Here is a 14,221-nt window from a genome sequence, read left to right on the forward strand (position 1 = left end):
TCTGATTCTGTGTCTCCCTCTCTCTCTGCCCCTCCCCCGTTCATGCTCTGTCTCTCTCTGTCCCCCAAAAAATAAATAAACGTTGAAAAAAAAATTAAAAAAAAAAGAAAACGTGACAATGTAAATACTCAATTGAGGTTGACTAGTTCACCCCAAACACTACGTAAATGGTAGCTGATGTTATTAGAAATACCTACATTTCTAGATCAGAAAAAAAAAGTTCTAATCCTAAGTGCCAGTCTAAAATTATCAACCAAACTTTTCCAAACCAAGAATATATTTTTTCCAAGAATATATTTTTTATATTTTTGTAAATTTCAGGAGCCTTTCAGTTCCTACCCCCAAACAGGTTTTCCTCCTTTGATAAAGCCCCACTACTTTCCCACCTCCTTACCACCATTTTCAAAACAGTCCTCTTTTCAATACATTTTCAGTCCCCCCCCCAAAAGTCCACCCCTTTCATGCCTTAATACTTCAGTCCTGAGACCTGTGGCCTAATACAAACCCCCCAACAAGCCATTTACACAAAAGCCTTAGTTTGCAAGTGCTTGTACCAATATTAATTCTTACAAATACTTGATCCTTGTAATAGCCCAATTAGATACTCAAGGTTAATGTTGTATCTAGATTTTACAGTTACAGCCGAAAGATACATAGCTAAAAAACAGCATGGCCAGCCTGGAACTCAAAATTTCAGATTCTAAATTCACTACTCTCTCTACTCAACTTATAAAGCTACTACTTCTTGAATATTCTTTCTTCATACCATTTGTTCACAAAACATGGCAAGAATCCTCTGAATCTTCTAGTATCACTAGAGCACTGCTATAAAGGACAGCTCCTCCCTACAGTATTTTCTAGGATATAAAAACAATTCAACCTTAAGACAGTGAGACCAAAAGTTACTTTCAATGGCTCCTGCACAATCTTCAAATAAGAAAGAATTCTGGGATGTTGCATGAAAAGAGCCCAGAGGCCTTAGCCATAGTCCTTCCATATCCTTCTATCTATTTCTCCACTTCTGCCCACTTTCCTCCTCCCAAGAGTTTTCTTCGGTCTGACATCTCAACAAGGACCCTTCTCAACCACAAACGACCCTAGTTGCCAAATAGATTTGTGCCTACAGCTAAGTCTTTCTCGTCAAGCACGGCAGAGGTTCCCCGGAAGGTTTAAGAGTGTCTCTACTCTCGGTCTACACCTCTTGTCTGAAAAACTTCATCTTCCAGAGCCCACACCTTCTCGCCCCCCACCCCCACCACCCCACACTCACCCTTGCACCTCCTCCCAAATCTCCCAGGCTCTTGGGTTGGCGGGCAATACTTCCTATCTCTCTGGGCTCGGATCGCCCGGCCTGCAGCCCGCCGCCCGCCGCTCCGATCTGGCCCCAGCAGATCACGGACCGGTCTGGTTCCCCAAGCCAGAGGCCCACCAGCCTGGTCCCTGCCCCGCCTCCCGGCCCAAGGCGCCAAGTCCTCGGGGCTCCTTCTCCAGGCCCCGGCCGGACTCCGAGGGCCCCGGGCGCTGCGGGGAACACAAAAAGGAGGTGGCAGCGGAGGTCAGGGCACGGGGCGGGCCGGGAGCTCGGGCCGGGAGGCCCCGGGCCCGGCCAGCTCCCGGCTCCCGTGGCCCGGACTCAGCCCTCCCGCTCCGCCGGCCCGCGCCTCCGCGGCCTGCCCTCACCTGATCGAGGTTCTCATCGCTGCCGCTGTCCTCCGTGTCCGAGTCGATCACGACGCGGCCTTTCCGCTTCTTTACCATGGTGGTCCCCCGGCTCCCACGCCGGACGCCGCCCGGACTCCCCTCTTGCCCGCCTGCCAGTGGGACCGCCACTGCCGCCGCCGCCGCCGCCGTTCGACCCACACAAAGGCGACCGCGCATGCGCGCTCCGCTCCGCCCCTGGCCCCGCCCCCCGCTCGTCGCACGCCGTTCGCCGGCGCCCGGCACCCCGCCCTACCCCACCCCCGACGCAGCGTGGGAGGCGGAGCCCCGTACAGGGCTGGGTTCCGGGCAGTGGACAGCGGTCCCATACCCTGCGCGGGCGCCGGGAAACCTTGGGTGTGTCTCTTCTACCGGCCCGAAGATTGGTGTGCTACGTACCTATCGTGGACGGGGCCTGCGAGCATCTGGGTCCTCTCTGACAAGTCTTCCAACTGGCCCACACTGATTGAATGTCAGGGCGATGTCAGGGACCTCCCGCCTGGAAGACACAAGTTGGCTGGACCATCTTGAAGGCATCTGTCGGGGATTAAGCCTGCCTACCTGGGTTGTGCAAGTGACACCTGTGCTGGAACCTGGAGGATGCATCCGAGTTACCCAAAAGAAGAGTAGAAGGAAAGATGTTCCAAGCAGAGAACCGCGTGGACAAAGGCCCGTAGATAATTGAAAAAAAATTGGGTTCAGGGACAAAGTTCATTATGGAACACAGAATATGATGTATGTGGAGGAACGCAGCGGCCACATTATTCAGTGCCTAATAAGCTATGATCAGAATACTGAACTTCAGTATTGAAAATTTTTAAACTGAAGGATGACATTATTAGATTTGTGTTTTAAAAAGATTACTCTGAACGCAGTTTGATGAATGAATTAGAAGAGAGGGAGCCTAAGGGCTAGGAGACCACTTAGGCTGTTGGAGTCATTATGGCAAGAGATGATGGTGCCCCAAAGTAAGGAAGAGGCACTGGAAATGGAGAGAAGTGGATGGATTCTGGATAATTTGGAAGACAGAATTCCCAGGAATTGAATATTAGTTGGAAGAGGGGTAAGACAAAGTCCAAAACACAAATAATGCTTAGAATTTGGCTTAGGAATCTAATCGTGGTGGTGAGTGGGTGCTTCATCAAGATAAGGAACATAAGTGTAAAGGAGGTTTGGGAGACTGGTGTATGCAGGAAATAAGTTCAGTTTTTTACCTGTTGAGGTTAGCTGGTTAAAAGGACAACTTCAGAGACACCTGGCTAGATCAGTAGATAGAGCATGCGACTCTTGATCTTGGGGTTATAAGTTTGAGCCCCATGTTGGGCAGAGAGATCACTTAACAGAAAAGGGCAATTTCAGAAGTGATTTCTTTGTGGGATTTTGAATATAGGGTAGAGAGCATAAGCAATAAGAATTTGAAAATGTTCTCAAAAGTTTTTGGGAGACCATTAATTCTTTATTCTGGTAGTGAATTTAGGAGGGAGACCCCAGTCTTCTCTAGGCATTACTGGGCACAGGCAAGTTGATGAATCCTTGCTCTCTGGCTCCCTTTTTCTTTTCCCTCATACTGTATAAATTTTATTTTCTCCTATAAGTTACAATACATGTCACAAACATGCATGCCGTAAAGTGATAGTAAAAGAAAATATACCAGACTTAGAGGAATCCCTGGAAGTAAACACATACCTAGATGTCCAATTTGCTTCCAGTTAGCTTGAAAATGTGTTCAGGATTAAGGTAGAGAAAACAACCTAAGGCCCAATTACCTCTTTACTCCAAAAGAGTTTTAATAAGATATAACCCCTAGACCACTCTCCTCCAACGTATCCTTGGAACTGAGCCCATAGCCAGAATGACTCAAAATGACCAGGCTAGTTTTTAGCTACCCTGAATTTCAGTGGCTTTCTGTGAGGACCCTCTTTAAATGTGTTAATAGAAAAAGACCAGGAGCGCCTGGGTGGCTCAGTTGGTTAAGTATCTAGACTTCTGCTCAAGTCATGATCTCACGGTTCATGACTTTGAGCCCCACACATAGGGCTCCATACTGACAGTGGGGACCCTGCTTGGGATTCTCTCTCTGCCCCCCTCTCTTTCTCTCTCTCAAAAAAATAAACTTAAAAAAAAAGTCAATGTCCCTTGACTGCAATTAACAAACATATGTTCTAGGGCACCTAGCTGGCTTAGTTGGGATAACCTGTGGCTCCAATCTTGAGTTCATGAGTTCAGGCCCCATGTTGAGTGTAGAGATTACTTAAAAACTCAAGAAAAAAGGGTATGTTCTGTCTTTGAGTGAAATCTGTTGATTTCAATCTTTCTGTGAGGGATCTTCTTTTTTTTCTTTTAATTTTTTTAATGCTTATTTATTTTAGAGAGGGAGGGGAGGGGCAGAGAAAGAGGGAGGCAGAGAATCCGAAGCAGGCTCGGTGCTGACAGCAGAGGCTCAGCGGGACTCAAACTCAGGAACTGTGAGATCACAACCTGAGCTAAAGGTGGATGCTTAACCAACTAAACCACCCAGGTAGCCCTTCTAATAATTCATGGGAATTATGGAGTTGAATTATGGAGCCCTTCTAATAATTCATGGGAAATATGGAGTTGGTCCATATTGAGCCTAGACGGTGTCTAAATTGAATGAATAAATATGCTGTGCTCTAAACTTCCTCTTCATTTGGTTCCTGGAGAACCCAACCTGTGAAAGTTATCCCTCAGTAAATGAGAATAATGATAATACTTGCCTCTTTGGGTTGTAATAAGGTTTAGATTAGTTAACATATGTAAAAAAGTGCTGAGAATACTTCCTTGCATCAAGTAAGCCCTGACATAGAGTAAGCCCTCAATAAATGTCAGCTAGAATATTTTTTCCTGATTGTAAAAATTATTCCTACTGGGGCACCTGGCTGGCTCAGTCCATAGAGCATGCAAATCTTGATCTCGGGGTCATGATTTCAAGCCCCACATTGTGTGTAGAGATTACTTTTTAAAAAAGTATTCCTACTGGGGTGCCTCGGTGGCTCAGTTAAGCATCCTGAACTCCGCTCAGGTTATAATCGTACAGTTGGTGAGGTCAAACTCCACATCAGGCTCTCTGCTGTCAGCACAGAGCTTGCTTTGAATCTTGTGCCCCCCGTGCTTACTGCCCCTTCCCACTCATTCCTTCTCTCTCTGCCTCCCTCAGATAAATAGATTAAAAAAAAAAAAAACAAAACAAAAAACTTAGGGGCACCTGGGTGGCTCAGTCGGTTAAGCAACCAACTTTGGCTCAGGTCATGGTCTCGTGGTTTGTGTATTTGAGCCTCACACTGGGCTCTGTGCTGACGGCTTGGAGCCTCGGGCCTACTTCAGATTCTGTGTCTCCCTCTCTCTCTGCCCCTACTCTGCTTGTGCTCTCTTTCTCTTTCTCTCTCAAAAATAAGTAAACATTAAGAAAAAATTTTAATAAAATAAAAAAATTTTTTAACTTAAAATATTCCTATTTATTGTAAATAAATTGAAAGACAGAAAAGTATAAAGGAGGGGTGCCTGGATGGTTCAGTCAGTTAAGAGTCCGACTCGGGCTCAGGTCATGATCTCATGGTTCGTGAGTTCGAGTCCTGCACCTGTGCTGACAGCTCAGAGCCTGGAGCCTACTTTGAATTCTGTCTCTGTCTCTGCCCCTCCACTGTTTGTGCCCTCTCTCTCTCTCTCTCCCTATATATATATATATATATATATATATATATATATATATATGTATGTATATGTATGTATGTATATATATATATATACACATACATACATATATATATATGGATATATATAAATCTCAAAAATAAACATTTAAAGAAAAATTTTAAATAAAACTTAAAGAAAAGTATAAAGGAAAAACAACTATGTAAAATTCTACCATCCCAAGATATCCGCCCACTCTACCAAAACAACTGTTTGCATGTGCATATATTTATTCAACACATACTTACCAAGTACCTACTCTATGCCTGACCTCGGGCACTGAGCTAGATACTGAACAAGATGAATAAGTGATCAAGACAAGATCCTTGCTCTCAAGAGCTTACCTTTATACACACACACACACACACACACACACACACACACACACACACACATTACAAAAGGCATGCACTTAAAAAAATATTTTTTTAATGTTTATTTATTTTTGAGAGACAGAGACAGAGCATGAGCGAGGAAGGGGCAGAAAGAGAGGGAGACAGAATCTGAAGTAGGCTCCAGGCTCTGAGCTCTCAGTACAGAGCCTGACACAGGGCTCAAACTCAAAAACCATGAGATCATGACCTGAGCTGAAGCTGGACACCTAGGGGCGCCTGGGTGGCTCAGTCGGTTAAGTGTCCAGCGTTGGCTCAGGTCATGATCTTGCAGTCCTGTGAGTTCGAGCCCCGTGTCGGGCTCTGTGCTGACAGCTCAGAGCCTGGAGCCTGCTTCGGATTCTGTGTCTCCCTCTCTCTCTCTGCCCCTCCCCAGCTCACGCTGTCTCTCTCTCAAAAATAAACATTAGAAAACAAACAAAAAAGAATACTGAAGTCGGACCCTTAACTGACAGAGCAACCCAGGCGTCCCAGGCACGCGCTTTTAAAATGCTCTGAAAACCTCCCTTTTTATGGAGACCACATCAGAGCACAAAAGACATTTTTAACATCTGTTGTTTAAGAAAATGCATAATGACAAAAACTATGGATTTACTAACAATTTTAAATGAACTTATATTCTGTTCCTTACAACCATATCTAAAAATATACTTGAAAATGGTGATACATTTTCAAGTACAACCAAGGGTGCTTGGTTGGCAAAGTCAGTGTGACCCTTGATCTTAGGGTTGTGGGTTCGAATCCCACATTGGTTGTAGAGATTACTTAAAAATAAAATCTTTAAGGGGTACCTGGGTGGCTCAGTCGGTTAAGCGTCCGACTTGGGCTAAGGTCATGATCCCACAGTTCATGGACTCAAACCCCGTGTCAGACTCTATGCTGACAGCTTAAAGCCTGCTTGAGATTCTCTTCTTCTCTCTCTCTCCCTATTCCCTGCTCTCTCTCTCTCTCTGTCTCTCTCTCAAAATAAATAAATAAATAATAAATAAAATCTTTTTAAAGAAAAGAAAGAAAGAAAATGGCCATGTATGTATGTGAACGTTGAGAGAAGGATGGGGGAAACCATTACTGGATATGTTTGCTATGGTGTTGCAAGGTCCTCCTTTTGGTTACCTGACCATCTCTTAATGAGTTCAGGGTCTGAAAACTGGCTCAGATCCAAAGATGGGCAGGAGTGTCACTTTTCATTGGAGCAACTGCCCTCAGCCTCTGATCACCCAATCTTGATTTCTTCTGATTGAAAATTGAGGAGTACCCCTATAGTCCTTGCAGATGCTGTATTCTGTTAACCATCTCCATAGTTCTTTGAGGCTCAGGACTCCCTGGCTGCACTGCACCCTTTCTGCTTATTATAACAATTGCATCTGCCTGGTTTCTGGTAGTTAAGTGCTGCCTTATGCCCTCTTGTTTCAAGTTCCTATCACCCCATTGCTGTTAGTGAGCCTAGTTTTCTAACAGTCTCTTCTACTGTCAGTCCTGGCCTGCATTTTTAGTATGCCCTGAACTTTCAGTGATGCCCGTGCACCTTTTTACCATCCCATTCCCTATGGCCTTGGTAAGTGGAGTATCCTCTTAATCTTCCCATGGAACGTCATCATTCAGTGGGATTTCCAATCTTCTCCAGTACATCTACTTCACTGTTGTTCTCTGAGTTTTTAAATCCCTTTCTACACTATCTTGTGTTGGCAATTTTTTTTTTTTTTTTTTTTTACTTCGTGTGGACTGTAGTTTTCCATGTTTCTATAGAGTCATTCTCGTAGCACATTTGCACCATTTCCTGGGTCCTTGGCAGAGTGATAAATGCTGTAACTCAGGAGAATGCTCCCTAATCAATAAACTCTCCCTAATCCAATTTTATGATCTGGTCCTCGTGATCAAGCACCTGCAGAATCCAGTCCCTTGCTACCCTCCTAGCTCCTGCCATTACATGCTTGGCTAGTTCTTGCAACTTCTTTGGGGGATAATGCCTTAATGTGTTCCTCCCTTATGAGGTCCAATATGTCCCCCACTGGGTTATGTAGTGTTTAACCCTGGTTATCTACCTAGTATCCCTGAGGGAGGTGAGAGCAGATTTTGAGAAGGGTACATGCAGTCTTACAGGGTATAGTCTTCTGCATTGTCTACAAACAAGAGGGGAGTGCTGGGTGATGGACTATTTTTGCATGTTCAGAGGGTTCAGGAGAATCTAGGAATTCAAGATCTTCAGGGGCACCAATCAGATATCTCCATCCCATATATCATGTCCTATTATTTCCCATCGTGGGTCTTTAGCCAAATTACCTTACTTGGGAATTTAACATTATTGGATCTTAGACTATTTTGATGATTATTCTGGGCCTCAGCTTTCCCTGCCCTCCCACTATAGGTGTTGAAGCCCTCTTCATACGCCATTAAAGAGGCCCTCTGGCTTTTACACTTGGCTTTCCATAACAGTGACCCAATTTCACTATTCTTATAGTTAGTATGGCCCCCATATTTCATCTGATACATCAAACCAGCTAGCACATTCCCTTCTGCCAGCATAGTATCCCTATTCAACAATGATAAGATATTTAACAATTGGACCACCAGATGTTCACTTCCAGCTGTGTGGTAAGTGACCCTGTTTCTAAACATTTTATTGCCTGCTTTCTCAGATCACTCCTACCAATCATTGTAAGTTGGGTTCTCCAAAAAGCAGACTCTGAGGTGGAGTTTAGTGTGCAGAATATTTATTAGGGAGAGTACCTAGGACTGACAACCACAGAAGGAGGGAAAAGTGGGAGAAGTATAGCTGCAGTGTGTACCTGACAAGTGTCAACCAGTCACATGGGCAATCCGAAGCCAAAACAGATGGTCCCACACTGGTTTGAAATGGCCAGAACTTTATAGCCCTGCCTTAGTCATTCATTAGACGTAGGCCATGTGGAAAGGCTGTGACCTTGAATACAGGGTCTTTCTGCAGCATAGCCAAATGCTGAAGTATCTGAAAGCTACAGGCCATTTTTGGGCCAGCAAGTCCCTCCTTACTGGATATCAAATCTCTGTGTCCTTCCAGAAACTGAGGCATGGAGAGGTTCCCAAAGCCACACAATTAGTAAGTAATGGAACAAGTCTGACTCTAGGATGGTGCTCTTAAAATTTTTTTTAACATTTTTATTCATTTTCGAGATACAGACACTAAGCGCCAGCTGGGGAGGGGCAGAGAGAGAGGGAGACATAGAATATGGCTCTAGGTTCCAGGCTCTGAGCTGTTAGCACAGAGCCGGACGTGGGGCTCGAACCCACAAATCATGAGATCATGACCTGAGCCAAAGCCGGACGCTTAACCAACTGAGCCACCCAGGCACCGCACTAGGATGGTGCTCTTAACCACCGTCAGCAGTTCTGTGCCTCTCCCTCGTCGGGTAGACAAGCAACTACAGCCTGCTTACCTAAGGCAATCAGAACCAGCACAGTAGAAATAACTTTAGTGTAAAACGGGTGGAGGAGCGAGATCATACATGTGGTCAAGACGGGGTAGGGAGGTATAAACATAGTAGCCAAAAGTGGGTCTAGGGATGGGAGAGTTTTCTAATGCCTTTCCAGGGCTGCAGGAGAGGGGCCCTGAGCCCCTAGTCACATTCTCCTGCAAGCCCACGAGTGACATTCTAGACTTTCATAGTTTGGAGAAAATGTCACTTCACAGCCTCCAAATCCATCTGCATCGAAGCCCCTGTTCTCTAAGCAGCCCCCTAATCCAAGAAGGCTTTCCCTCATGGGGATAGACTGTATTGCTTGGCAGACAGACATACTGCTCATGGTAAATTGTTAGTCAATATTAGAAATCATTCTGTCTTTGGTTAGTAGGACTGGTTTACCAGAGCCTGATCACTTTTCAGTGATAAAATGAGCAGGCATACTTTGAGGAGAGGTGGCCATCTGGGGAGACTCTGAGCTCAGTGTTCCCTTCAGCATAATGCCATGCTTTTCTCTCATGGCTCCTTCCTCTTTCTCCCCTCTTACTTCTCTGCCTTGGACTGGATGACTGTCCTTTTCAACCTGAAATCATCCTCCAATACCCCATTGTGTGAATTAAATCATATTTTCCTACCCACACCTCTCATGTACTTCCGTGTTTCTGTATTACTCCAGGAGTGTGGCATGGTAAAACTCCTTTGCTGCACTGTGGATTGATTGATTGATTGATTTAGAAGAAGAAGAAGAAGAAGAAGAAGAAGAAGAAGAAGAAGAAGAAGAAGAAGAAGAAGGAGGAGGAGGAGGTGGAGGAGGAGAATGAGGGGGAGGAGGAGGAGGAAGGAGAAGAAAGAGAAGGAGAAGAAGAAGAAGAAGAAGAGCCTAAAAGAGGAGGAGAGAAAAAAGAGGAAAAGATGAAATCAAAAGGGAAGGAAGAAGGTAAATTCCTGCTGTATTGAGGGCAGAGCTTAAGGCCAAGGTTTCTTTCAGTGTCTCCTCTAAGCTCTTTCTTTATTCATTCAACAAGTGTGTTTTTTGGATGCCAGGAAGTGCTACATCTGTTTCTAGGTTTTGTTCCCTTGAGTAAAATATAATTTGGAGAGTTGCGGGAGAATGTGAGCCTGTTTCAACCACTCCCAGGCCGTTTTAAATTTATTTTTTTTTATTAAAATTTTTTTTAATGTTTACTTTTGAGAGAGAGAAACAGAGAGACAGAGCATGAGCAAGGGAGGGAGGGCAGAGAGAGAGAGACAGACAGACAGACAGACAGAATCTGAAACAGGCTCCAGACTCTGCACTGTCAACACAGAGCCCAATGCAGGGCTTGAACTCAACAAACTGTGATATCATGACGTGAGCCGAAGTCGGATGCTCAACCAACTGAGCCACCCAAGCACCCCTAAATTTATTTTTTGAAATAAAAAATTAATGTATATCGATTATAAATAAGAAATATAAATACAGAAGTTTATAAAGTAAAAAAGAAGCTCTCATCCTCATTCCCCTTCTCTTCCAATCTCATTCCCCAAGAATAACTCCTAGGACCAGTTTGGTATATATTGTTCCAGGCCTCTTAGGACACATGTGTAAGCACATCCAAAAACAGGATCATGCAACATGTACTATCCTATAATGTAACCTCTCCCAGCAGTGTTAGTCTGGCCTGACAGCCAGGCCAAGGGGGCATAAAGGAGTCAGAAAACACTATGTGAGACTACAAGTTAACATCTACCTCCATCAGCCTGAGCACATGACTAAGTTGTACATATCCAATGAACCTGGGGCTTCCTTGCATGTAAGTGTTCCCTCTGGTGAGTGAGAACTGATTTTAAGATGTTATGAGTTCAGCCCTCTCTCTGGCCTCTCTCAGTATAGCTGCATGATTAATAACCTTTGGTTCCTACCTTAGCACACATAACAGATGTGTATATTTGATATGTACATACCCTGATGGGTCCTTTGTACTCAAAAAACCCCCACAAAACCCTCTAGAAGGCATGTCAGAATGCCAGGAAGTGAACAGTATGTTTCCATAAGGATAACCTTATATCTTTAAATTTTTTTAAATGTTTATTTATTTTTGAGAGAGAGAGAGAGAGAGACAGCACGAGTGGGGGAGGGGCAGAAACAGAGAGATACAGAATCTGAAACAGGCTCCAGGCCTGTCAGCTGTCAGCACAGAGCCTGACATGGGGCTCGAACTTGGGAAGAGTGAGATCATGACCTGAGCCGAAGGGGGATGCTCAACTGACTGAGCCTCCCGGGTGCCCAAACCTTGTATCTTTAAAATTATTTTTATAGGGGTACCTGGATAGCTCAGTTGGTTGAGCATCTGACTCTTGATTTCAGCTCAGGTCATGATCCCAGGGTCGTGGGATCAATCCCTGCATCAGGCTCATGCTGAACATGGAGCTTGCTTAAGATATTCTCTCTCTCTCTGCAGCTGGGTGGCTCAATCAGTTAAGCATCAAACTCTTGATTTCAGCTTAGGTCATGATTTTGTGGTTCCTGACATGGAGCCCCATGTCAGGCTCTGTGTGACAGCATGGAGTCTGCTTGGGATTCTCACTATCCCTCTTTCTCTGTCCCTCCCCTCCATGCACATGTACTCTCTCTCTCTCTCAAAATAAATAAATAAACTTAAAAAAAAAATTCTGTCTCTCCCTCTGCCCCTCTCCCCCATTTGTGCTCTCTCTAAAAAATTTAAAAAATAAAATTATTTTTGTAATTATTTGCCAACTTTTTTAGTATGATTATTCTTGAGACCTATATCATAAGTGTAATTCAGAAACACTAATACAAATGAATTCCATACTTTAAATTCTTTATCAAAAGCCAAACTTGTGGCTTATTTAGCAACAACCAGGATTCCCTGACTTATTACATTCTGGTGTCAAACATTCAATTGAGCACCTGCTCTGTGCCAAGCACTGAACTGGGTGCCAAGGAAACAAAGACGAACAACACATCATCCCCATTTATGATCTAATAGAGTGGTTACTGAACTTTACTGAGAAGCACAGCCAAGCTTACTTTCACTCGTGGAAAGTCTGCTGTGGATCTCAGAGACACTCTGGGGCAACTGTCCTCTTCTTGTTGGATTAGTGATGCGGGTTGTTTCGATGCTATGGTGCATCCATCTCAGTATACACTTTCACAGTAACTGCAGCAGGGGAAGAGAACGTTGGATGGTCTTAAAACTGAAATGAAACACTGGCCTGAAATTGATAAATGTCATGTCTGTTCACAATCCATTGGCTAGAACTACTTGTATAGTATGGCTGCCTAATTGTAAGGAGGCTGACAGGTATAATCCTCCAATATGCCTGGAGGGGTAGAAAACCTGGATGGAAAACCCTGGAAAATTCTACCTTATTAATATGTGTGTATACACTTGCTCATAACAAATTTAATTTCTTTTTTTTTTAAGTTTTAAAATGTATTTATTTATTTTGAGAGAGACAGAGACAACACTAGTGGGGAGGGGCCGAGAGAGAGGGATACAGAGAATCTCAAGCAAGCTCTGTGCTACCGGCACAGAACCTGGTGTTGGGCTTGAACTCCTGAAACCGCGAGATCATGACCTGAGCCGAAACCCAGTGTTGGACACTTAACTGACGGAGCCACCCAGGGGCCCCGACAAATTTCATTTCTTACTGTGGGTCACAGTAAAAAAAATCTTTGAGAAACTACTTTACTGCTTCCTTCCCTCTGCAGGGTCCTCACCACACCCTGCAATCCAAAGAAGTGCATAGAGTTGCCAAACCTGCATTCAGAGGCCAGTTCTACCACCTCTCTGCTTCTGTGGACTTAGTCGGGTCACCTAACTTCTCTGAGCTTCATTCCCCTCAGAGGTAAAAAAGTATCTGCCTTACGATATTGTGGTAAGGCATAAAAGACATGATATAGTAAATATCTGGGTCTAGGCTTGACTGTGGGTGTTAATTTAGTCAATAGAAATTGTCACCGTTCTGCCAAGCAGAATTCTTACATTTCTCCAGATATAATGTCTGTTGCATAATGCCATGCCTTTGCGCATGTGTGCTTCCTTCTCTGGGTTGATTTTCCTCCTCTCTGCCTGTTAAATGCTTTATCATTCAACACTCATCATGTCCTTCCCCTCAGAACTGTTCCTTAAGGTGAGCAAATAAGCAGATGTGATACAAAGTAGTGGATAATGAGCATGTACCCTGGAGATAACTGGCAGTCATGGTGTGAATCCCAGCTCCACCATTTCACCAGCTATGACAGGCCTGCGACCAGCAAGTTACTTAACATCTTTAAGACTCAGTTTACTCACCTGTGAAGCAGGTTTAATATTAGTACCTACTTCGCAGGACCACCATGAGGATTAAAAGGGAAAATGCCCCCAAAATGTTAAGTTCAATGTCTGGCCCATAAGTGTTCATTACACTCTTCATGACCCCGTCCCTGTATCTGGTACCTGCCTCTGCTAGAATTCCAATCAAACTGTGCTGCTATTATTCGTTTGGTGCCATGCCCTATACTAGACTATGTCTTGCTGAGACTGTCCCAGACTTCAACAATAACAGCTAGGGTTTTTTTTTTTTTTTTGAACACTAATAAAAAATCCTAAGAAATATGCTAAACACTTTACATATATTATGTCAATTCATGTTAATTGGAAAGTGTATCAAGGTCCTCCTACCTACTAAGGTTGGCCAGGACCGGACAACACTTTTGCCTCTTTTCTCTCTGCCACATAGGTAACTGCAGGGCTTTACTCATTCATGTCCTGATGCACAGCAGCTACAATGTCCTCTGGTTCCACTTCTCCAGATGATACTTTTAAGGTCCATCTCACTTTGAGTGAGAAGGTCTCTCTTTGCAATGGCTGTTCTTGGTCTGCTTCACTGTGTTTCTTTTGACATGTTATCTTTTCAAGGCATTTGGCTGCCTTATGTCTATAAAAAGACCGTCCTCTGTTGGCTCCATTTCTAATTTGGATGGGTTTTAGTTTTGTTATG

General features: G+C 44.2%; 2 protein-coding genes across 4 annotated transcripts in view; one reads left to right on the top strand and one right to left on the bottom strand.

The window, feature by feature from the left end:
* RTF1 (RTF1 homolog, Paf1/RNA polymerase II complex component) overlaps positions 1–1,891 on the bottom strand; it is a 51,366-nt gene extending 49,475 nt beyond the window's left edge. The window contains exon 1 of the mRNA XM_045449975.1: positions 1,681–1,891. Within this exon, the coding sequence (XP_045305931.1) occupies positions 1,681–1,878 (198 nt within the window). The 5' untranslated portion in view covers positions 1,879–1,891. The remainder of the gene's footprint in view (positions 1–1,680) is intronic.
* An 11,059-nt stretch (positions 1,892–12,950) lies between these two features.
* The window catches only part of NDUFAF1 (NADH:ubiquinone oxidoreductase complex assembly factor 1), a 28,439-nt gene continuing 27,168 nt past the window's right edge, over positions 12,951–14,221 (top strand). For all 3 annotated transcript variants that reach the window (XM_045449982.1, XM_045449981.1, XM_045449983.1), the window contains exon 1: positions 12,951–13,117. The gene's annotated coding sequence lies outside the window, so the exon portion shown is untranslated. The remainder of the gene's footprint in view (positions 13,118–14,221) is intronic.

This window comes from Leopardus geoffroyi, chromosome B3 (genome assembly GCF_018350155.1).
Source record: "Leopardus geoffroyi isolate Oge1 chromosome B3, O.geoffroyi_Oge1_pat1.0, whole genome shotgun sequence".
In the NCBI taxonomy this organism is placed as follows: Eukaryota; Metazoa; Chordata; class Mammalia; order Carnivora; family Felidae; genus Leopardus; species Leopardus geoffroyi.